The following is a 22,337-nucleotide window of genomic DNA, read 5'->3' as shown; positions in this document are numbered from 1 at the left end:
AAAAAAATCATTAAATCCAACTAGATATTGACCTGGGCAATAGATATTTTTAATTTTATTTAATAAATAAATTTATCTGTTTACTTTTTTTTTAATCAATTTTTATGTGTATTACAAATATATGACATATTAAAAAATACATCTTAGAAATTCTTGGTTGAGAAATTGACCTAATTATAAATTTAAATCTTTATTTTTGAAATGACATTTTTATATAAATAAATAAAATATTAGATATTTTAATTTAGTATGTTTACCTAATTATAAGTTTAAATATTTATTTTTGAAATGACATTTCTATAAGAATAGATAAAGTATTAAACATTTTAATTTTATGAGATTATGTAAGTAGTTATTAGGTTAATATAGTTTTATATTTTATAATTTTATAATTAAAAAATAATTGCAAGAAAAATATAAATATTATTTTATAAGTTTTATGTTAGTAGGTATTAGGTTACTATATTTTTATTTTATTTTTTAGAATTCGAACATGTAGAGATTCTACGTGATTTTTACTTTGAAAAAGGAAAATTAAATTTTTGAAGATACTATGAATGATTAAAAAAATGATTGTATGCAGCAAATATATCAAAAATGTTCATATATATATATATATATATATATATATATATATATATATATATATATATATATATATATATATATATATATATATATATATAACGTAGGCACTTCGAATACGACTCTAATATGATATAACGATACTGATAATAATTAAAAAAATTTAAATGTAATCATAATTATTGATGAATATGTTTGATACCGACATGGACAAATATTTTTTAAAAGATGTTGGTGATACATAGATACACACTAATGATATGCACAAAATAATGAAATAAACTCCATAGTAAACGATGTAGAAGTGAAAGGTGTCATTGTTATGCATGTTGCGAGGAAAATGGAGAAAAAAAAATAGAAAAAAAAGATTGAGAAGTAAACAAGAAGAACAATACAAATATTTGGATTTTCACTTAAGTATTGAACAAAATAAAGTTGCTTATATATAGTTACAATCATACATTGGCGTAAATCTGAGAAATAAATAGATTTTGGAACAAATATTTTAAGCTTCAAAATCTTTACAAATTGGTGTAGACAATGAAACATCTAGGGTTGCCTCAAACAATAAATATTGATTAGTATTGGCACGCTGGGCCCATACTCCAGAGCCCAAAATGGTTCCCACGTCATAGCTGAGGGTTATCCTTCATGGCAGTCTTTGTCAACCTCTCTTCTTTGGAACAGTAAATATATCAAAACTTCATTCTTAACACTTCAATATTCCAACTCATTTCATTAGGCTGCTTCAAGGACTAAAATCGCTGTAATGACAAGAACACCCATGATCTATGACATTACCTTTAAATGACATAAGGAAAGGAATATCTTAAGGAATAAGGTCACTTTCTCATCATGCCATTAGAGGCTGCTTATTTGGAATTGTGAATCTGTGACCTAGTGTAATGCACTTTAAAACAGATTATCTAAATTAGATGGATATTTCCTAAGCACCTACCAAATGACATAGAGAACAAGGTCCTTATGTGATATTTGACCAAGTGGGAACTCTAAAAATATGCCTAACATAGATAGGATCATCAAAGTGCACAAGGGCCTAACTCTTCTAATTTCTTGTGTTCCAAGCCATGTTCTTACTTCATATTTTCAATTCAGTACAACTCAATATTTGATTTAACTTGCCTGTTAGGTGAGTAAAGGTCAAATAGCTCTGACAATTAAATGTGCATGTTGGATAATGATGTTAAAAACTAGATTAATGCATAATATTGAGAAAAGAAAATGTGTTTGAATTAAGAAAATAAATGATATTTCTGACTAAAACATTAATAATTTGAATGGCTGACTACAGTTTGGTGCATAGGGGACCATATCCATTGATTAAAGTTATGTACAGGAAATGGTGTGGAAATATCATAGCAGGTAAACATTGAATCACATCTAAAAGGGAAAGTGGTACAAATTTTGATGAGTCAGAAAGTGGTTTTCAATGTCAAATGCAGACTAAGCAAGTAGTCCAGAGATAAAGGGATCAAAATTACTCTTATTAAAAATTTGAGCAGTTTTTATTTTCATCTTTGGCATGTCAAAGTTGGTAGGTAACATTGACCAGATTCTCTATAAATACGAGAAATCAAGTTCCCTTCATGCATCACAAGCTTTACCTTAACATCCTGAGTTTTGACTGCTTTATCCATTCTGTCCTACATGGCTCTCTCTCTTTTGTGTTCTGTTCTCCTTGTCACCTTTCTTTTCATGCAAACTTTGGCAGATACCTCATGCAACGATTGTTTTGTTCAATCTCGTGCATCATTTTACTCAAACTCTGAAGAAAATGGCACAGATGGTAAGAAAACTGATAAAACGAATGATAACAATAATGCAAACATTAAATAATATTTGTAAGCAGGTTTTTCTCATATATATATATATATGCTCCTTTTGAATTCATTGCAGCTGGTGCATGTGGATTTGGTTCCTTTGGTGCTACCATTAATGGAGGGGATGTATCGGCTGCATCAAGTCTTTATCGAGATGGAGTTGGCTGTGGCGCTTGTTACCAGGTGATAACACAACTACACACATAATATATATCACATATAACACACCAACATTATTATTTTGTTAGTTCTTCCATTTGGTCCTTTGGCAATCACAAGTATAACTTCAACAACAATCTGCAACTTAACATTATGCATTCTAGCTTCGAAAGTAATATTTCTTATTATCCTTTGTCAGGTAAGGTGTACCAACGGTGTTTATTGCTCGGGCAACGGTGTCACTATAGTTTTAACGGACCAAGGCTCAGGCGATAACACTGACTTCATTCTTAGCCAACGAGCCTTTGGTGGGATGGCTCAGAGCAAGGATGCATCCGCTTCTTTATTAGCTTTTGGTGTAGTTGATATTGAATACAGAAGGTGAGAAATCCTTCCACAACTATTTCATATATACGTCAGCTTTTTTGCTGTGAAGGAGTGACTTCATACAATAGTTATTATCGTATGATTAAAAAGTCATAACTTTGTGCCGTGAAATTGGCCACTTGTAAATGTAAGATAAGACTCCTGATAATATATCCACAATGAGTTTGAATCTATCCTAGATCTACCATGGTGAAACATTATTGCACTATGTTGTCTTTTTTTTTTTTCATGCATTAATTTTTCTAGTCTCTGTTAAATGTAAACTTAACCAAGGCCTCTCCTCGTTATCTCCAGGGTTTCATGTAGCTACCCTAACAAAAACATCACAATTAAGATTGATGAAAGCAGCAGCAACCCTCACTACTTGGCTTTTGTCATATGGTTTCAACAAGGAAGGAGAGACATAACAGCTGTGCAGCTCTGTGAGGTATTATCTACTTCTTTGTCCCGGCATAAGTTGTAACTTGGTCAATTCTTTAAGCTGAATAAACTAAATTTCTGGTAAAGATAATTGGTAAAAAAAATTGAGTATTTGGGATTATATAGCGATGTCCTATATTGAAACTAATTATATTTGGCCAAATAATTAACTTAAGAAGAGACAACACCACTACATGTGAAAAGACATCTTTAAATGTTTAACTCTTCATTCAACTGAAACAACATTCTTAGCGACACAGGTGCATAAAATAAATAGAGAAAACTAAGAAAGAAAGGTTTATTGTTAGGTAAATATTATTGTAATGAACTTGCCTCTTTTGCTGACTGCAGACTCAGAACTTTGTCTGCAAGTTACTGGATCGGAGTCATGGCGCAGTCTGGACTGCAACCCCTCCACCGAGTGGACCTTTGTCTCTAAGGATGTTGTTTAGTACTGAAGATGGAGATGATACATGGGTCGTTCCTGTTAATAATATACCAGAAGACTGGAAGGCTGGAGAAACATATGACTCAGGAGTACAAGTAGACCAGTAGAGAAGCATCAAAAAATTGTTTATTTATATGCTACTATTACCCTGTTATGAAATAATTAAATAAATAAAAAATAAGTCCACTGAATTTATCATATCATTGATCACAGGTAGGAACTCTTTTGAATTTCATATCATTGATTGAAAAGGTTACAGTTTCATTCATCATTACATGTTGATGTGTACATCAAATAAACTTTAACGAAGGTATTAATACGATAAAAGAAAGTTTAAAATTATGAACATTTGAATATAGAAATACAGATGTGAATATATGTAGTTATCTGATATCATTTTATCAAGGTAAGGTTGTGCTGTAGGGTCTGAAATCTGATACTGTACATATAAAAAAATATTAAGCATTATCTAGATTTCTCAATCCTTATTATCCAGCTACCCGCTTTCCCTAAAACTTGTATTGATGTATTCGATGTAAGATCCAACAGTCTCGTGTTCCAAGAATTTTCACCGGAGAAACAAATTTAATAAAATGAATTATCACTGATTGATTTCATGTTAGACGCTTATTTATGGAAGACACTGAGCAAGTCATTCTTCTTCGAATAAATCAATTATCATTCATATATGAATCCGGAAGCAAAATCTTTGGGGAACCAATCTGGACTCCCTGCAGCATCAACCCCTTTTGTTTCTTCACATTCTTAGAAATTTACCAGCATCCCATCTCCATTCTGCTGAAACTCACCATTCATCAGTGGCTGTTTCTATCCTGACATTTTTCCCCATATCCATAATTACCACCTCAATATCTCACTCCTTAGCATACATTCTGCTTCTCTCCCAACAGCCTGTACTATAGAGAATCTAGCATTTTTCTAGGTATGACTTTTTCTTTCCCAGTCGAATCTCAAATGGATATTTTCAACTGTGCCCCTAATGCACCCAACATTGAGTAAACTATCTTTTTCATCAGACCAAATCATTTATTAACAATACTTTTTGATTCGGAATCTTCGAGGTAAACCAAGCTCAATGCTGCTTCTTTTCGTAACCCTTTTTCTTTCATCATCAATCTCACACACTCAACATCATCCCATCTCCCTTGAGCCCCATATATATCAGACAGCACTATATAAGGACTAATATCCAGTGGCTCCAACTCAGCAAGTCTCTTCGCTACATTTTCCGCAAGCTCCAAGTCCAAGTGAGTCCTACAACCGGAAAGTAGAGCACCCCACAAAGCTGATCCACCTTTCACAGAAACCTTTTCTATAAGCTCTTCCGAGCTCTTCACAAAACCAGCTCGAGCAAGGAGATCAACCATGCAGCCATAGTGCTCAACCTTGGGTTCAATCTTGTAAACACGACGCATGAGATCAAAGTACCACCAACCCTCCATGACCATTCCGGCATGCGAGCAAGCAGACAACACACAAACAAAAGTAGCATCGTTTGGTTTCTGATCCGCCTTCTCCATCTCTTCAAACATTTCAAGAGCTTTGTCCCCATTTCCATGCAAACCATATCCCATGATCATAGCGTTCCATGACACAATGCTTTTCACCGGCATCTCAACAAAAACATCTCTTGCGAAATCCATAGCCCCGCATTTTGCATACATTGTAAGAAGACAAGTTCCAAGCAAGACATCCTGTTTAATATTGTTACTCTTAATATAAGAATGAACCCACAAACCCAAACTCAGCTTCCCTAAGTTTGCACAAGCAGTGAGAACACTCACCAAAGTAGCCTCATTTGGCATAGCTTCACCACTTTCCATCATCCTCTCAAACATCCTCAAACACCCACCAAAATTCTTCACCCTCACGTGCAATGCCAACAAGGAATTCCACGAAACCACATTCCTAATACCCCCATCCATTCGATTAAAAAACTCAAGGGCGAGAGAAACATTCCCTACTCTTACACACCCATCAATCATGCAGTTCCAAGACACGACATCTCTATCCGGCATTGCTTCAAACAGTTCCTTTGCAGCTTCCAAATCCCCAACCAACACATGTCCCGCAATCATGCAATTCCAACTGAAAACATCTCTATCAGGCATTTCATCAAACAGTTTCCGTGCACCACCTATTTGCCCAATCTTAACATACCCATCAATCATCGTATTATAACTCACCAAATCCAATACATAACTCGATTCAAACAGCAACCAAGCATCATTGATTCTTCCGAAAACGGAGTACATTCGGATCAGCGAATTCCGTGCGAACAAATTGAACTCAAACCCGAATTTAACAACTCGAGCGTGAGCCTTTTCTCCTTCTCGTTGGTAACCACTGTCAGCGCAGAGTTTAAGAATGAGAGGAAAAGTATAGTGATTCGGTGGAACCAACCTGGCGAGCATTTTGTGGTAGTAGAAACTGAAAGCAGCGGAGGAATTAGAACTGCGTAGATAAGAACGAATGATGGTGTTGCAGATAAAAGCGTCGGGGTGGTGAAGATGGTCGAAGAGGAAAGCGGCGCGTGGGGTGGTGCGTGGATGAGAGCAGAGTTTCTTGATGGCTCTGCTGGCGACAAGAGAGTGTTGAAAGAGACCGTGGATGATGAGTTGAGTGTGAACTTGGTTGAACTGCTTGATTCCGTCACATGATTCAAGCACCGACAAAACCTGTTCCTCGGAGTTTACCATCCATCGTGTGCTGCATGTCCATGCATGTTTTACCCTGACTGCCATTTCCTTTTGGCGCTAACATTAGGCTTTCCGTTCTCAGCTTTCCATCTCTACTTATTTTATTTTCGAATATTTAATTTAATTGAAGGTTATTTATTAACAAAATTAATATAGAAATTTTACTTTAATAAATTAACAGTGAACATTTTGATCCATTTAAATTTAGTTGGATAGATATTCAATCAAAGAATATTATTCAATATCACATATTACTTATTTTATTTTATTTTATTTTGAAATTTATTAAAATTTTAAATTAATTGTTAGTACTTGTATTTAATTAAAAACTCATAGGTACCAAAGAATGTACCTAAATTAATAATGATAACAAGACTTTTTTTAACATTAGTCCATTACCTTTTATAAATTATTATTAAATTAAACATAATTATAAATATATGTAAAGTATTTTAAAAATATACATATGGAATTAAATATAACACAGACACAAAAAAAAATATATATATATATATATATATATATATATATATATATATATATATATATATATATATATATATATATATAAAAAATAAACAACGAATGATAGAGTAAGAGTGAACAACAATAAAAAAAACGATAGAAAGTAAAGATAGAATAATTTTTATTTATAAATACAAAACTTGACTTGTCTATATCTGCATTTAAAATATATTTATTTTATTTTAAATAATAATTAATTATAAAATATAAAAAATAAGTATATTTAAATTAATAAGAATAAAAATAGAAGAAAAAATGACAAAGTAGAATGAATTATATTTAAAAAATATAAGTTCATGCTAAAAATCAATTACTAAATATGTTTTCTTTGTTGATGTGAGCTACTAAATATGATTTTTGTAAAAAAAACAATTTAAAATAGCTAAGTAATTTTTTGAAATTTTAATGTTCAAAAAACAATTAATAATATAATAAAATATCTAAAATAATATTTTAAAAATAATTATTCAAATCAAATTTTCATTGAAATTTTTATGAAATATTTCTTTATAAATTTTTTTAAACAAAAAATGTTACACTATAAAAAATCATTTTTAAAACAAGATAAAAGATACGGGCCCTCAACATTGGACCTCTTAAAAGAAAAAAAATTGCACCACTAATTCGAAGGGTCTTGAATTTGTTTTTTTGGACTCTTGAGCCAGAGTTCGTACTTATAGATGGATTGGTAACCTTCCTTCTGTAAATTGCAAAAATTCCTAGCAAGTTTTTCACAATTATAATGAAGAATATCTTTCAAATAATACTAAACAATAAATCAGTTACTGCTACGTCTCCACTTGTTTTCTATAATTTTTCCCACGCAAAGCTATTGAAGTCTAGAAGACAAAAGAACCTTTACACATCTGAAGTAACCCACAACCCAAAACAAATAGCAAGAAGCAGAAAAGATACAAAACTTTTTAAGACAACTACAAAGTTTGTTCAGCAAGCACATCCACCAGACTGAGGTTGAGAATCATGGCTGGTAGAAGACCTCAGGTTCACATCTACCATGTCTTCTTGTTTTGTGGTAGAGAGTGTTTCCATTCCAGGTAATGCAGCAGCAATTTTTCGAAAGAGGGCCTGAATTAATAGGTTTGATAATTCAGTACAAATGAAATGTCTAAAACAAGTTAGATATACAATAATGCAGCTATTCCACATTTGAACCATTTGAAATATCTCACCTTAGCCAACAAAATGCAATAGGCAACGTAGCTTTCGCCACGATAATTTCAAGCTGATATTTGTTAAGTATATGTGGCAAAAGAAAAGGAAGGTTTACCTTAATATTAAAGCCGGCTTTGGCACTAGCTTCTATAAACATAACGTTTAGCTCCCGAGACTTAGCTTCCCCTTCCTCTGTGGAGACTTGCCTGTAAAATCATGTGAAGAATATTAGGCAAAAAAGAAGAGACGGTATTAGTAATTGTTAGTTACTAAAGCCTAAAGCCTTGGAGAAATATAGGTGTCCCCCTCATAGGGATGTAAGACTGCTAATTCTTTGCACTTGTCTTAGGAAAATAAAGCATTGTCTCTGGATAATATTCCTTTTATAAGTGGCCTTCAGCAAGGGGACAATCAAGTTTTAACAGTATTTCCAGGCAATGTTGCAACCACACGGAAAGGGCAGAAAGACATATAAGAAAACATTTTTACTGTCCTTGCTCCCTTTTCACCAGACATATCTCTCTCTCACATACACAAATCTCATATATTGTAGAAAAGAAGAGACTGTAGAAAGCCCCAAAAAGTTCCAGGGCAATGCAGTCCTTCAGTAAAACCAGATTGCTCAGTGTTTTCTCTAATACAGCATAAATTAAAGGGGTTGTGCAGATGTCTAATGTACTGCTTGAGACGATTTTCAGTTTATCTTAAAATTAACACGTGAATTGAGCCAACCATTCTCAAGGAATTCTAGCGACAGTTCAAGGTTTGAAATATTGTCACGTTAATCATCACCTATTTAATTCAGAATTTCAGATCTTAATCAATGTATAACATGTTGTTCCATCCTTAACCACTAATTATCCTATCCTCCTTTGTATGCTTGATTTTCAATTATCTATAATCTACTGCACACAGAATGAAATGATAATTTGTGTAGTACTATTACTACTGTAATTGGAGCTAACCATCACAATTTGTTCATAACTAACACATAAACTTTCTCGAGGTGTTGAATTAGACAATAATTATTAATTAGCAAAAAAATGCAAAAGGAGAGAACTAGATAATAGATAACAAGACAGCTATGTCATGAGACAGACCAGTCTAAGCTATCTGTTTGAGTAAGTCCACAATTGATTATTCATTACCTCTTATCCACAAGGTCAGTTTTGTTCCCAACAAGAACAACAATAACATCACTTCCTCTCTCACTACGCACCTCTTCAATCCACTTTGATGTGTTTAGGAAAGTCTGACGACCTACATCATAAAAATACTGAATGATCAGATAGCAGTCAAAGCACCCATCAGAGAAATTTAAAATGTTGGCTATGGATAATAGGCAGCAGCTGTTGGAGAAAACAACTTCTTGAGAATTTCTTATTTTTGATGTGTCACTACCACCTAATTGGCAGAACACACAGAGGAAGGCTACACGTTCTTTTCATATTCATTAACTCTTTTTCCATTAAGAGTAAAATAAATTGAAATTGTTATTTATTTCATATCCCACATACATATTTCTCACAGGAACAACTCTTCCTTGGTAAGCTTTTGAAGAAACAAATAATGAAATTGAAACTCAAAACTCTTCCAATTCAATATTTTAATATATCAGCATCCAGAAAAGTAGAAAACTCAACATGACTCTTGAAATACTATTATAATAATAGTATTTCTGCATGAAAATATAAATTGTCAATAAAAGAAATCATATTTAAATGTCATACTTGCAACATCATAAACGATCACAGCAACAGATGAGTCCCTGATGTAGCTTGGAATAAGACTTCTAAATCTCTCCTGTCCAGCTGTATCCCTATCACACACATGGAACACAAATTGAAGATTTTGAGATGAAAAACTAAAATTCAACAATCTAGCATTAGTGTAATTAAACACATCAAACTTCATGGATCTCACTCTAGTTTGTCAACACATGCTCAAAATTCAATTGTTTTAGTTAATTTATATTGACTTTATTATGGGTTCTGTCTGATAGAGATCCGCTCATGCTAGAATTGTTTAATATATAGCATTAGCACCCCCGTTCAGCTCTTCAGTTTTAGACCAAACAATGAGACCATTGTTCACTCTTCCTGAAAGAATTTTCAATATGGTCTAGCCACGTCTTACCATAACTGCAGCCGAACAGTTCGATCTTCAAGATACATAGTTTTTGATAGAAAATCAATGCCGATTGTAGCCTGTCAGGCAAAAGGAAAAAAAGTTGAGTACACAAGCCAGTATATACATTAAGGAAATGGAAATACACATGGTGCAAGATTTTCATAAGACAGCCTAGTATCGTGATAAACTTAATATGCATGTATAAACATTAGAAGGAAGACAAACAATGTACATATTTTAACACATTACAAGGAAAACAATAAATATAAATAAAGTAACTCTTTGGTTACAGTTATAGGAGGAAAAGGAAATAAAGGAACATGAAAACATATATCAGAGTCCAAAAATTAGCTCGTACGAGTACATCAGTGAGTAAAGAGAAAATTAAAATTGGAGGATAAATTTTCCAAGTGGGTCTGATAGAAACAGGTATCTTTATGAGAAAAATAAGGGATAAATTCTCTTCATTACATTATAGATTACAGAACTACAAGAGTTAGCACCTCCCAATGCTCAAAGGCCCTCACTCTCTCAAATATCAATATACCTTTCCTTCTCATCCTCCTTCTAACTTACAGGCAAGCAGGCGACATGTCTTATTTCTCTAGTCATACTCCTAGTCCCCGGAAAGCCGGTTAATGAGGAAACATATTCTTACAACTTTAGTTTACAAATAAAAACAAAGCTAGAACTTATAATCCCAAAATAAAAACACGGATCTTTTCATAAACAGCTCACAACAAAACAAAAGGCATTGCATTGGCAGCTGAACTTGGTGAGAGTTGATTAAAATGGTATTGCATTTGCAGTCACAGGAGTAGACATGTGGATGATGCATAGTGCAATACCACATAACTGGAAGAGATTATAATTCTCCTCTGTCAAAAGAGAAACTCGGCCCTTCTCTTCAAAACCTTTCTGGCACGTCGATGCCGCTTCCATAACCAAACTCATCCAAGTCTTACTTACTTCATAATTCCCCGACAAGAAAACATCTACAGAACTCACTATAGTCCATACCGCATCACTGTATAGTTCCAAACAATCCGTTAAACAACCCAACGCATAACTATCCAAACTCTCATTACCTAACAGCTTCTCAATCGTAGCAAGCGTGCTAGTCACATTCTCTAAAGCTAACTCCATCGCAATCACAGCCAGCCCTTGAAGATTCGTTGCACGACTCACCGGAATCACCGGAAGAGCTGTTGAACATAAACTATAGCTCAAAATCATGGATTGGTTTGCACATTTTTCGCAGGTTTCTTCAATTATATCGGACGATGTTTTCATCGAAGTAGTAGAACATGTTGTTCCATGAGAGATCATAATGAGAAACAAGAAAAAAATATATAAAGTGACACACAGAAAAGATCGAGGCATAATTGAAATTGGTTAATGTGAATGGTGGTGCATATGTATATGTATATATAGACAAGGATTTCAAAAGTACTTCATAGAGGAAGTTTCTTCAGCAGTTTCATGTATTTGTTGGTTAATAATAAAGAAAGAGAGTAACGTTAAGGTTTTCACATATTGATAAAAAAAATGGGGAAATTTCCATAGATGTACGATAAGCGCGATCTAATTGAAAGAAGAAAACGAGAACGGATCTGAAAAGAAGAAAGAGAAGAGAAAGAAAGGAACCTGATAGGTATTGTCGAATTTGTCGTACATGAAGCGAGTGATGATGCTGGTTTTGCCGACGGACTGATCGCCCAAGAACACCAACTTGTATTTAGCGAGAGCTGAAACTGGCGCCATTCAGATTGTTACTTTCCGATTCCGATTCCGATTACGATCCCGATTTGGTTAAGGAGGGAGAGGACACTACCGCAGATTTGCTTCCTGCTTCAATTCAACTGTCTCGGTATTTTTTTTTTCTTTCTCTCTCTTATTAAGTGCATGTATACATGGATTTATTATTATGAAAATCAAAATTTGGGAGACAAATGTTTTTATATTCCAACTACTTCCGTCATTTTTTCTCTAAAGTTTTTCTCCGGATTTGTTTTAATATTCCTTTATATATATATATATATATATATATATATATATATATAATATATATATATATATATATATATATATATATATATATATATATATATATATATATATATATATATATATATATATATATATATATATATATATATATATATATATATATATATATATATATATATACATATATATATATATATATATAATATATATATATATATATATATCCATCTAATAATTTTTTTAAATTTATGCATTGAATTGAATTTAATATAATAATTAAATTAACTTTTTTAATTAATTAATCATTAAATTCAATTCAATTAAAGAATATATATATATATATATATATATATATATATATATATATATATATATATATATATATATATATATATATATATATATATATATATATATAGAGAGAGAGAGAGAGAGAGAGAGTACCAATTCCAGAAAAAGAGAAATAGAGAATGTTAATATAATTAAGTATCATTTATTTGAACTTAACCTTAGTAAGGATAATGAAAAGTTTAAACGGAATGTTAGATAGCTATGTTTTGAACTGTTATCCCTTGTGATTATACTGGCGTTACCTTACATACATTCTTTAATGGTTCTTCGTCTACATCTCTCGCCTATCACTATTTATGGTCATGTGTTTTTCCTGTTTTGAAGTTTTCATAAGAGAAACTCCAACTCTCACTTTGAGACGACACCTTCTCAAAATTCATATAGGTGAAGTTCATTTTGTATCTATTTCTTGAAATACATATCCTTGATATAGAACTTCATTAAGAGTTTGAAGAAAAACTCAACCCTCAATATGCAATAGTCAACATTGTCATAGAATATTGAACAAACATCTAAATCAACGAGTTGTTGTTACCCATTGAATCTTAAGTTAAGATTTGTTAACTTCAGATTGGATTGCTACCATTGTCGGAACCTTTATTCAAGGAGTTTTAATCTCATAACTCTCGAGGTAGTCTTTACAAAATATTTGGCCAGTGTTTTAGTAAATGTATCATGCAAATTATAGCTCGACCATATATATGTGAATGAAATGATTACATCCTTAATCAATTTTATCACGAAAGAATATATAAGTCCTACTTGTCTAGACTTTCTGTTATACACTTTTTGTGTGCTCTACGTAAAGTGACTTGACTATCACAATGTATCAACACCTTTAAAACATTTTCTTTACCCAATAGAACTTTCAACTGAAGGTCCCTTAACCATTCAACTTCTTCACCAGCGAAAACAATTGCCTCGAACTCCGATTCTATGGTTGAGAGAGTGATCCACATTTGTTTCTTGCTCTTCCAAGAAATCACACCCCTAACTAGTGTAAATATCTATTCAAATGCATATTTATGATATTCAACAGTCGGTATCCAACTCGCATCGGTATATCCTTCTAATATGGCGGGAAACCTACCGTAATGGAGGCCAAAATTATTGTTTTTCTAAATATAACCAAAATTATTTGTGATGGGCTTCCAATGCTTACAATTTATATTGCTAGTAAATCTACTCATTTTACTAACTGCAAATGCTATGTCAGGTACATTGCATCAAATACACTAGACAACCAATTGCACTTGCATATTCCAATTGAGCCACAATTATTCCATCATTATTTTAAAGTTTGACAGTAGGATCAAATGAAGTACTCATTTTCTTTAAATGTAAGTGTTTGAACTTATCAAATACTTTCTCAACATAATGTATTTGACTAAGTTCATAACCTCCACTATTTCGCTTGACTTTGATCCTCAAAAGCGTATCAACTAGTCCAAAATCATTCATCTTGAATATGGAAGTTAGAAACCTTTTTGTTTCTAAAATTCCATTCATCTTGTTGCTAATGATCAATCATATAATCAACATGGAGACGAATGAATATCACAATATTCTCATACAACTTTGTGTACACACACTTGTAACAAGAATTAGATGAATAGGGTTTTTAGATAATCATGCATGATGATGCAAGAAGGATTTAGATGAAGTGAGAGATGAAATTATGAGCAATTTAAAATAGTATAATACAAATTTCAATGGGCATCTTTAGTTATATATGTTCACTTGTATCAAATCTTTACTTGAATTTATATGTTAAACCTTCTTGATCGACTTCATCATTGATGCGTATGACACTTTTGATCATTTTCTTCTTTGATAATCTTCGTCTTCATCAAAATAGAACTAGATATAAGATATATTCCTCACAATCTCCCCTTTTGATGATGACAAACTCTTTGAATTTGCATTTTGATCATGATTGAAAAGTCTCCCCTTAAGTTATGTGTCTCCCTATTAATTGGTGAATCTTGCAATGACAAAGCCAAAATTTCAATGGCATTGTGTCGGTGCTTGTTTTAATCCATAAAAGGATTTAACAAGCTTGCCCACCTTTTATTCATTACTAGGAAGTACATAACCTTTCAATTGCTCCATATAAATCTCCTCACTGAGATCTCTATTTAGGAATATTATTTTGACATCTATTTAATGAACTATATAAATTCATCCTAAAGATCTAATGCAAATGATACTCTAACTTTCGTCGTGCTTGCTACTAACGCATATGTGTCAAAATAATCAACACCTTCATTTTGTCTAAAATCCTTGGTCATTAATCTAGACGTATATGTGTTTAGTGTACCATCATTATTATACTTAACCCACTTGCATCCAACAGGTCTTGATCCTTTAGGTAGATCGACAAGTTCTCACTTGGTCATTAATCTAGACGTATATGTGTTTAGTGTACCATCACTATTATAGTTAACCCACTTGCATCCAACAGGTCTTGATCCTTTAGGTAGATCGACATTGTTAAATTCATTTCGTATTGGATAATATCCTTCCAAAAAACCTGAGTCTTTTGAAGCTACTACTTCCTTAATTTCACAAATACACCAACAACTATGGTAGAATTTGAATCAAACCAATTCAAATGACCTTTCTCCAATAAACATCAACACTATGATGATTATCACATACACTTAGAAAGCACACCACTTTCTGTTTACAAATAATTGTCACCATACACTTGGTGATCAAGTTACAACAAAATGATACTTTTGAATAAAAGATATTTTTGGACAATTTTCAAGAATAAATAATTTTTTTTCCCTTTCAATATACAATTCAACAAACAATATATATATATATATATATATATATATATATATATATATATATATATATATATATATATATATATATATATATATATATATATATATATATATATATATATATATATATATATATATATATATATATATATATATATATATATATATATATATATATATATATATATATATATATAAACCTTAAGTGCTCAAAATATATCATGAAACCTTTTGAATGATTTTAAAAATATGCACAAAGTTTCAACATTTTTGAAAAAGAATGAACACTTAGAAAATCATTTGAATTGATGTGAAAAATTAATAATGAAAGAGGTAATTTGAAAATTAATGTATTTTTTCTTAAATACATTCTAAGAAACTTCTATGAATTGATGCAAAAGTTTCAGACATTTTCGTGAAGGTTTGTAAAAATTTAGAATGATAACGGTTCATAAAAAAACATAATTTTGAATTTTGTTCAGGACTTGTTAAGTCGTTAAACGGGCACCCGACTTAACAAGTGCATTGCGAATTCTGAATTTCAAACAATTTTTCAAATTTGAAACAACAACATGTTTTGTTAAGTCAGATAACCATATATGAATTAAAAAGTGCAATAGACCTAATTTAAAAAGTGCTGACAACTTTTTTAAAAATAAGCTTTTTATGCCATTGTTTCAAAGATTTTTATGCAAGATCATTTGAGAATTTTATAGATGAATAAGAGTATAATTTTTTAAACTTTTAATTGTATGAAATATGTAACATATATATGTGTATGCATTTCATATTAATTTGATTTCTACATAATATAAGAATATAAGAGTATTTTTTTAAAATTTCAAAATACTTTTGTCTTGAGGAGTAACATTCGTAATCCATATCTTTGAATGATTCATATATTATCAACCAAATAAAACAATTATATATATATATATATATATATATATATATATATATATATATATATATAGTTGTTACAATACATTAGGAAATAATTCAAACATGCTGCAATAATGTTGAATCAAATGAGTGTATATATTTTTTCACACAATTAATCTCACATAGAATGGAATGATGGTATTGTTGCATGTAACATGTATTGCACATTATCTAGTTTTTCTATTTAAAATGAAAATTATATGAATACCATAAAGTTTGTTAAATAATTACTTACTATAAAATATAACTAATTGATATACTTTGAATAATCAAAGAATTTATGATTATATCTTATTAATTATTATGCATCTAAATTAATCAATAATTATTAAAAAAATCATGATACCGGTAATCATTTACTTTGATGTCAACTGTAAATAGAATTTAATTTTGAATCTTGATTTTATAATTTTCACATTGTTATAGTTTCTATGAAAAACCATAAAAACGTATCTGGATCGATAATGACGATTTCTTCTTGTACTCTCTCTTCTAATGTTCTTGATTTGTCACTTTGATACTTGAAACGAAAGTCTCGGTTGCCATTATTTATAATACTTATAAGATTGTTAGGAAATTAATTCAAATCAAATGGCCCGAGGCTAGAATCGTGAGCAAAATCACTTTCCTTATAAGCATTTCAAGCACTCTTAAATGACTTAGAGTTGGAACGTAAGAATACTCAGGATAATTCAGCATATACTTGAGTTTGCATAAGACCGATGAAAACTCAAATGTAGGAAAAATTATCTGGAATTTTAGTGAATATGATGTATATTTTTGTTGTGTTTTTATGAATGTGGAATGAAGTATTTATAGGCCATATTGGTGTTGTTCACAAGGTTGCGACCCTTGGTGAAACAACATCCTTTTACCAAGAGTTACAAGTTTTTGCCAAAAGTTACATTGTTTTGCCTACTGCAATATTTTTCAAGAGTTGCATACTTTTATTCTACAATATTTCACTAAGTGTTACATATTTTTGAATTCAAACCTACTAGGGCTCATCAGGAAGCCCAACACCTTTTTTTCACACAATCAGGGGGCTTAGAAAGGAAATAAGGGTGTGCAGATAGCAAGAAGCAATGCTCAAGTGAGAGAGAGCTTGTTTGACTAAGTCAAAGAGAGGGGAAATTTGACTTCCCTAGGGCCATCAGATCATCATACTTTGGCAGTCAACATTGATCTAGTGGTTAGGGTTCAAATTCTAACTGTGGAACGCACGGGGATCCTATAGGATCCCCTTCATAAATATCCACAACTAACCAATTAGCGCATGACATGTGGAAAATGAAATATAAAAAAATCAAAAGTAAAAAACAAGTTAACACCATAAAGGGACAGGGGGAATGGATCAAACACCATTTCTTTTCCAAACTTTTATCCTCTCTCTCAGCTCATGTTCATTGTAACACCCTTCTAAAGTACCCCAATAAATAATTAAAACAACCAAACATAAATCAGAGTATATATGCAGTTTAAGGGTGTCACACTTGACACTTCACACCATGTTCCAATTTAACTCGTCATGCTCATTTATTCATCAAAATAAACATTTGCATAATTCGCAGCGGATAGAAATTAACAACAACATGCAAAACATGTAACACATTACATGTAAGGTTATTCAACAACTAAACCGAAAACAAGGCAAAACATCCCGTCCCGATGTTACATCTACCAGAGCATGACTCACTAAGGAACTACACTAGACTCCAAGGACTAGCTTCTACTCAATCACTGCACGTTACCTGAAACATAGTTGTAAGGGTGAGTTCCTCAATCGATATAATAAGCATTATAAAATATCATGTAATGCTAAGTAAATGAACACATCTCATCACCCTAATCATATCACACATTCAGTAACGGCAACATCAACTCGTACTCATAATCATGCTCAACATAAACATCAACACACACGTATAATATTGGAACACATCCATTCATATTATACACAATACATACATTATGCAATGAGACTCCATGCATGCGGTACCGACTATTCGTGAACATATAGTTCAACCTCACCGATCAAATCCAGATACGGCTACCAAGCTCACTAGTCCCACTCATTTGAGACCTAGTGACTCACATCACTAATTCCTCACCATGGGAATTAGCTACCACCCCAAGGGCTATGCTATGCACGCTAATCACCTAGCATGCAAACATCAACAACAATCCACAATAACTCACTCACTAATTCCTCACCATGGGAATTAGCTACCACCATAAAGGCCACAATATGCAAGCTAAATCACTTAGTCATGCAAACATCAACAATCATCCACAATGGACATATGCTCACACTCTAAGCCATAAATAGTCCATTCACAATTGCATACATAATAGATACATCCACAGCATTATGCATACAATCATACATCATCCACATATTTATCACATAATCATATCATGCCACATAATCAATCACAGTATTAGCACGCTCTACTAACACCCCTACCGCTCAAAACAACGGGAAATGATCCCTATTATATCATACGCCAATATAGGCCAAACATCAAACATGCACACCATATTTAAATATAAATTTTTCACATTTCACACAGTGTTAACCGGTTAACGCCCTAGGTTAACCGGTTAACGCAACACAGAACACGCTTCCTGACACATTTTAACAGTGTTAACCGGTTAACACCCTGGGTTAACCGGTTAACGCAAGACAGACAGCAATATTTCACAATTCATAACAGTGTTAACCGGTTAACACCCTGGGTTAACCGGTTAACGCAAGACAGAAAGCTGTTCCTGCGCTAACACGAAGCAGAATGCAGAATTCTCCGCATTTTCCGCCGTTGGAGGACTTCCGGACCTCCGATTCCAATTCCGTAAAAAGCTACACTTTCGGAAAATCAAGACTCATCCAATTACAGATTCAATTACAGCTTTAACATAACTTATTCATCTCAATTTTTCAGCATTCAACATCCCAATTAGGGTCAAATCAATGGCTTATCACTACCCATTACATGTTAACCCATAATACCCATTAAACGACGATAAACCCCCCTTACCTGAGTTAATCCGGCAATTGATTCTTTGACCTTCAACAATCGCGAACTCTCTTCTTGAGCCCTAGCCTCTTCTTCTCCCTTTCTCAGTTTCTTCTCTTCTGCCCCTTTTCCACTTTTGAGTCGCTTCCTTCTTTTCACGTGAAAAACCCTTTTTACCAAATGGAACTCTTTATATATATTTCAACTTTATTATTCCAATAATAATCCAATTATTTAATTAAATTAATAAATATACTATTAACTTAATTTAAATAATTATCATGTTTTATCGGGGTGTTACATTCATCACAACAAACATCATCATCAAATGTAGAAAATCAAAGTGAATACATGAGTTCCATGGTGTGGGATTGATTATTTTAGCACAACAATCACAATAAAAAATCAACACAAGAAACAAACATGAAGAACAACAAAGAACATTCAAGCCTAATTTCCAAATTAAATGCCATCAGGGAACAAATTAATCATGCAATCATGGGGGAAATGCTCAGCACAAGTGTAGGAACAAAACCGTATCAAAAAATTGTCAAAAAGTGAAGAAAATATACACGACCAAAGTTAAAATTTGATGAAGATCACGACAAGATCTTTAGTTTTCCAATGAGAATTTACAAAAACCGGCAAAGTCCAAAATTCTTACGTAACTTATTTTTTCTTTTATGCTTTCTTTCCTTCTTTCTTCTTCTTCTTCTTCTACTTCATTCTTTCAATTTTCTTACGTACTCCGAGCTATTGCTGTGATGGTTCATTGAGGATGAAGGAAGAGGCTTAACTCAGCTTAATTATAGATTCAATGATAAGATCTAATGGCTACATAAATGGAGTTTTAGTGAAGGTTTTGGATTCAATGGTGCTGCAGGTTTCTTCTCAAAGTGTGGAATCAGTGGCTCTAAATTTTTGTGCAATTGATGGATGCTCATCTCAGTGAATATTGTTAGTTTAAATATGCTAGATTAGGTTTAGATGTGTAAGCATATGAGATCAAATGGTTGAAGTTTCAAGAAACACAAGAAAATAGGGTTTGAATTGAGTTTCTAGATTTAAAACTTTTGCAACCCAATAACACAAACAACAACGATAAATATAAAGATAAATAACATAAGTTTTTTTATTCTGGTTCGATGTTAACGAAGCTACTTCCAGTTCACCCGCCTGGGTGATTTTTCCTTCTCAATAAGGACTTAATCCAATAATTAACATGATTATACAACTCAAAGACCATCTATCTAAAACTTCTTGAGAATTTTGACTATACCACAGTCTCTCAAGGAAATACAACTCAAATAATAACCGCCAATGACTTCTTGAGAATTATGACTAAACTTAGTCTCTCAAGGAAATTAACAACTGTTAATCAAGTCAATTGTGATTACAAGGATGCTTCTTACTAAGTAGAATACACACAATGAAGTTTAGGTTGACACTAGAGAATATTTAGAATGAAACTCAAGGTGTTTGTTCAATATTCTCTTTCTTGAAGATGATTTGCTTTATTGAATTTTCTTCATCATGAAGCTCCTTTAACTTTCTGCGTGAAAGCTTTCTATCTATTTTTGTTATTCTTTTTAATCATACATTATCGTTTTTTTATTTACAATTCCTTTGTCCTCTTTATATATAACAAATAAGACCATTTGAGGATAGGATTGAAACCTTCTTCAAAGTACACTACTGCTGTAGAGTAGGTAGCTTTAGCCATAAATATTGGATAGTTCGCATAAAATCTTTTATAGCCATTTGAAGTACATTACTTTTGATTTGACGCTTAATTTGTATTGTTCATAAGAACTATCATCCGTTTTAACACTCTAGAACATTGTATTTTCATATGAGATGTTTAACGCATGTTCAGAGTTCAGATCCTTGAGAATAGACATCAAAGTCTAATGAATAAATGAGGCTTGTATGAATCAGAGTTCATCAAAGATATCTACTTCAAAAGTGTTGACCGATGACAACCAAAGTTGACTTTAACTTTAGAACTTATGCAATTGATCACTTGGGTTCAGATACTGAGATGTCCAATGTTCAAAATCTCTTTTATCAGAATCCATATTGTCTATATCCAGAGTCTCTCTAAGACCATATTTCAATGTTATGGCCGACTTCCAGGAATGATGTTTATTTTTGGATGGAATTGAAAACATCTTGGATTGGTTTTAAAAGTAATGAAGAACATGTGCATTAAATGTATTCCAATTATGAAAATGTTTCACCTTTCCTCATAAGCGTGTGGCTCTAGGGGTATAGGTTAGGGCATGGTTCCCCTACTTAGGGTGCTCAAGTGTTTTTGACCTCTTACTTCCCCTAATGAGATGGTTGCTCTGATGCCTTTAGATCTTCCTCAACTATTAACCTGGATTGATAGTGTACAATTTATTTCCTTATAAAAGGAAAGTTTTACTCCAGACGTCTCCTTTTGCTTCACTTTCTACTCAACGCTCACTCCTCCTTCCTAGGTCTGTTGGTCAGTTTCCTTATTCTGGCGTTTTGAGATTTCCCTGTTGTTTCCTTAATTGTGGGTCATATTCTTACTTTCTCCCCTTTAAAGGTATGAAATATTCTTCCCATGTGTGTTGTTATGGTTAACCCAAGAGATGCACATGTAAATGATGCTCTTGAGCTTACCATCGAAGAGTCTTCATCGTTTACAGGAGTGGAGAATCCTAAACTCGTAGAGCTCCTCTACGCGTTGAACCCCCTATTGTTGCCCCAAACACGTCCCATGGTAATTTTGGGTTAGTGTTGGATTATTTTGGTGATAAAGATGACTCACAGGTGAGCGAAACCGCCGTTAGGAGTACTTC

General features: G+C 32.4%; 4 protein-coding genes across 4 annotated transcripts; 1 reads left to right on the top strand and 3 right to left on the bottom strand.

Moving 5' to 3' along the window:
- Window positions 1-2,168: 2,168 nt before the first annotated feature.
- LOC127074281 (expansin-like B1) lies at window positions 2,169-4,038 on the top strand. Its single transcript, XM_051015587.1, has 5 exons — window positions 2,169-2,392; window positions 2,503-2,609; window positions 2,785-2,966; window positions 3,267-3,399; window positions 3,744-4,038. The coding sequence occupies exons 1-5, from the start codon at window positions 2,254-2,256 to the stop codon at window positions 3,945-3,947; spliced, it is 765 nt and encodes a 254-aa protein (XP_050871544.1). The 5' UTR covers window positions 2,169-2,253; the 3' UTR covers window positions 3,948-4,038.
- A 156-nt stretch (window positions 4,039-4,194) lies between these two features.
- Window positions 4,195-6,645, bottom strand: LOC127074280 (pentatricopeptide repeat-containing protein At3g29230). The gene has a single exon (XM_051015586.1). The coding sequence runs from the start codon at window positions 6,603-6,605 to the stop codon at window positions 4,884-4,886; it is 1,722 nt and encodes a 573-aa protein (XP_050871543.1). The 5' UTR covers window positions 6,606-6,645; the 3' UTR covers window positions 4,195-4,883.
- Window positions 6,646-7,768: 1,123 nt separating this feature from the next.
- LOC127074282 (ras-related protein RABH1b) lies at window positions 7,769-12,359 on the bottom strand. Its single transcript, XM_051015588.1, has 6 exons — window positions 12,036-12,359; window positions 10,395-10,465; window positions 9,989-10,077; window positions 9,407-9,518; window positions 8,374-8,464; window positions 7,769-8,171 (listed from the first exon to the last, which is right to left on the bottom strand). The coding sequence occupies exons 1-6, from the start codon at window positions 12,150-12,152 to the stop codon at window positions 8,031-8,033; spliced, it is 621 nt and encodes a 206-aa protein (XP_050871545.1). The 5' UTR covers window positions 12,153-12,359; the 3' UTR covers window positions 7,769-8,030.
- On the bottom strand, window positions 10,806-12,006 carry LOC127074283 (putative invertase inhibitor). Its single transcript, XM_051015589.1, has one exon. It carries the CDS (start codon window positions 11,769-11,771, stop codon window positions 11,175-11,177), a length of 597 nt encoding a protein of 198 aa, XP_050871546.1. The 5' UTR covers window positions 11,772-12,006; the 3' UTR covers window positions 10,806-11,174.
- Window positions 12,360-22,337: the final 9,978 nt, after the last annotated feature.

This window comes from Lathyrus oleraceus, chromosome 4, assembly GCF_024323335.1.
Source record: "Lathyrus oleraceus cultivar Zhongwan6 chromosome 4, CAAS_Psat_ZW6_1.0, whole genome shotgun sequence".
NCBI lineage: Eukaryota > Viridiplantae > Streptophyta > Magnoliopsida > Fabales > Fabaceae > Lathyrus > Lathyrus oleraceus.
The sequence above is the reverse complement of the archived record's forward strand: the minus strand, read 5'-3'. Positions and strand labels throughout refer to the sequence as shown.

Bases quoted from the DNA above. Each gene is read 5' to 3' on its own strand.
- LOC127074281 (XM_051015587.1), top strand. From the start codon at position 2,254: ATGGCTCTCTCTCTTTTGTGTTCTGTTCTCCTTGTCACCTTTCTTTTC. The intron at 2,393-2,502 runs GTAAGAAAACTG...AATTCATTGCAG, and splicing joins TGAAGAAAATGGCACAGATG to CTGGTGCATGTGGATTTGGT. The intron at 2,610-2,784 runs GTGATAACACAA...ATCCTTTGTCAG, and splicing joins GCTGTGGCGCTTGTTACCAG to GTAAGGTGTACCAACGGTGT.
- LOC127074280 (XM_051015586.1), bottom strand. From the start codon at position 6,605: ATGGCAGTCAGGGTAAAACATGCATGGACATGCAGCACACGATGGATG.
- LOC127074282 (XM_051015588.1), bottom strand. From the start codon at position 12,152: ATGGCGCCAGTTTCAGCTCTCGCTAAATACAAGTTGGTGTTCTTGGGC. The intron at 10,466-12,035 runs GTTCCTTTCTTT...TTTGCCTGACAG, and splicing joins AATTCGACAATACCTATCAG to GCTACAATCGGCATTGATTT. The intron at 8,465-9,406 runs GTAATGAATAAT...ATGATTTTACAG, and splicing joins ACTGACCTTGTGGATAAGAG to GCAAGTCTCCACAGAGGAAG.
- LOC127074283 (XM_051015589.1), bottom strand. From the start codon at position 11,771: ATGCCTCGATCTTTTCTGTGTGTCACTTTATATATTTTTTTCTTGTTT.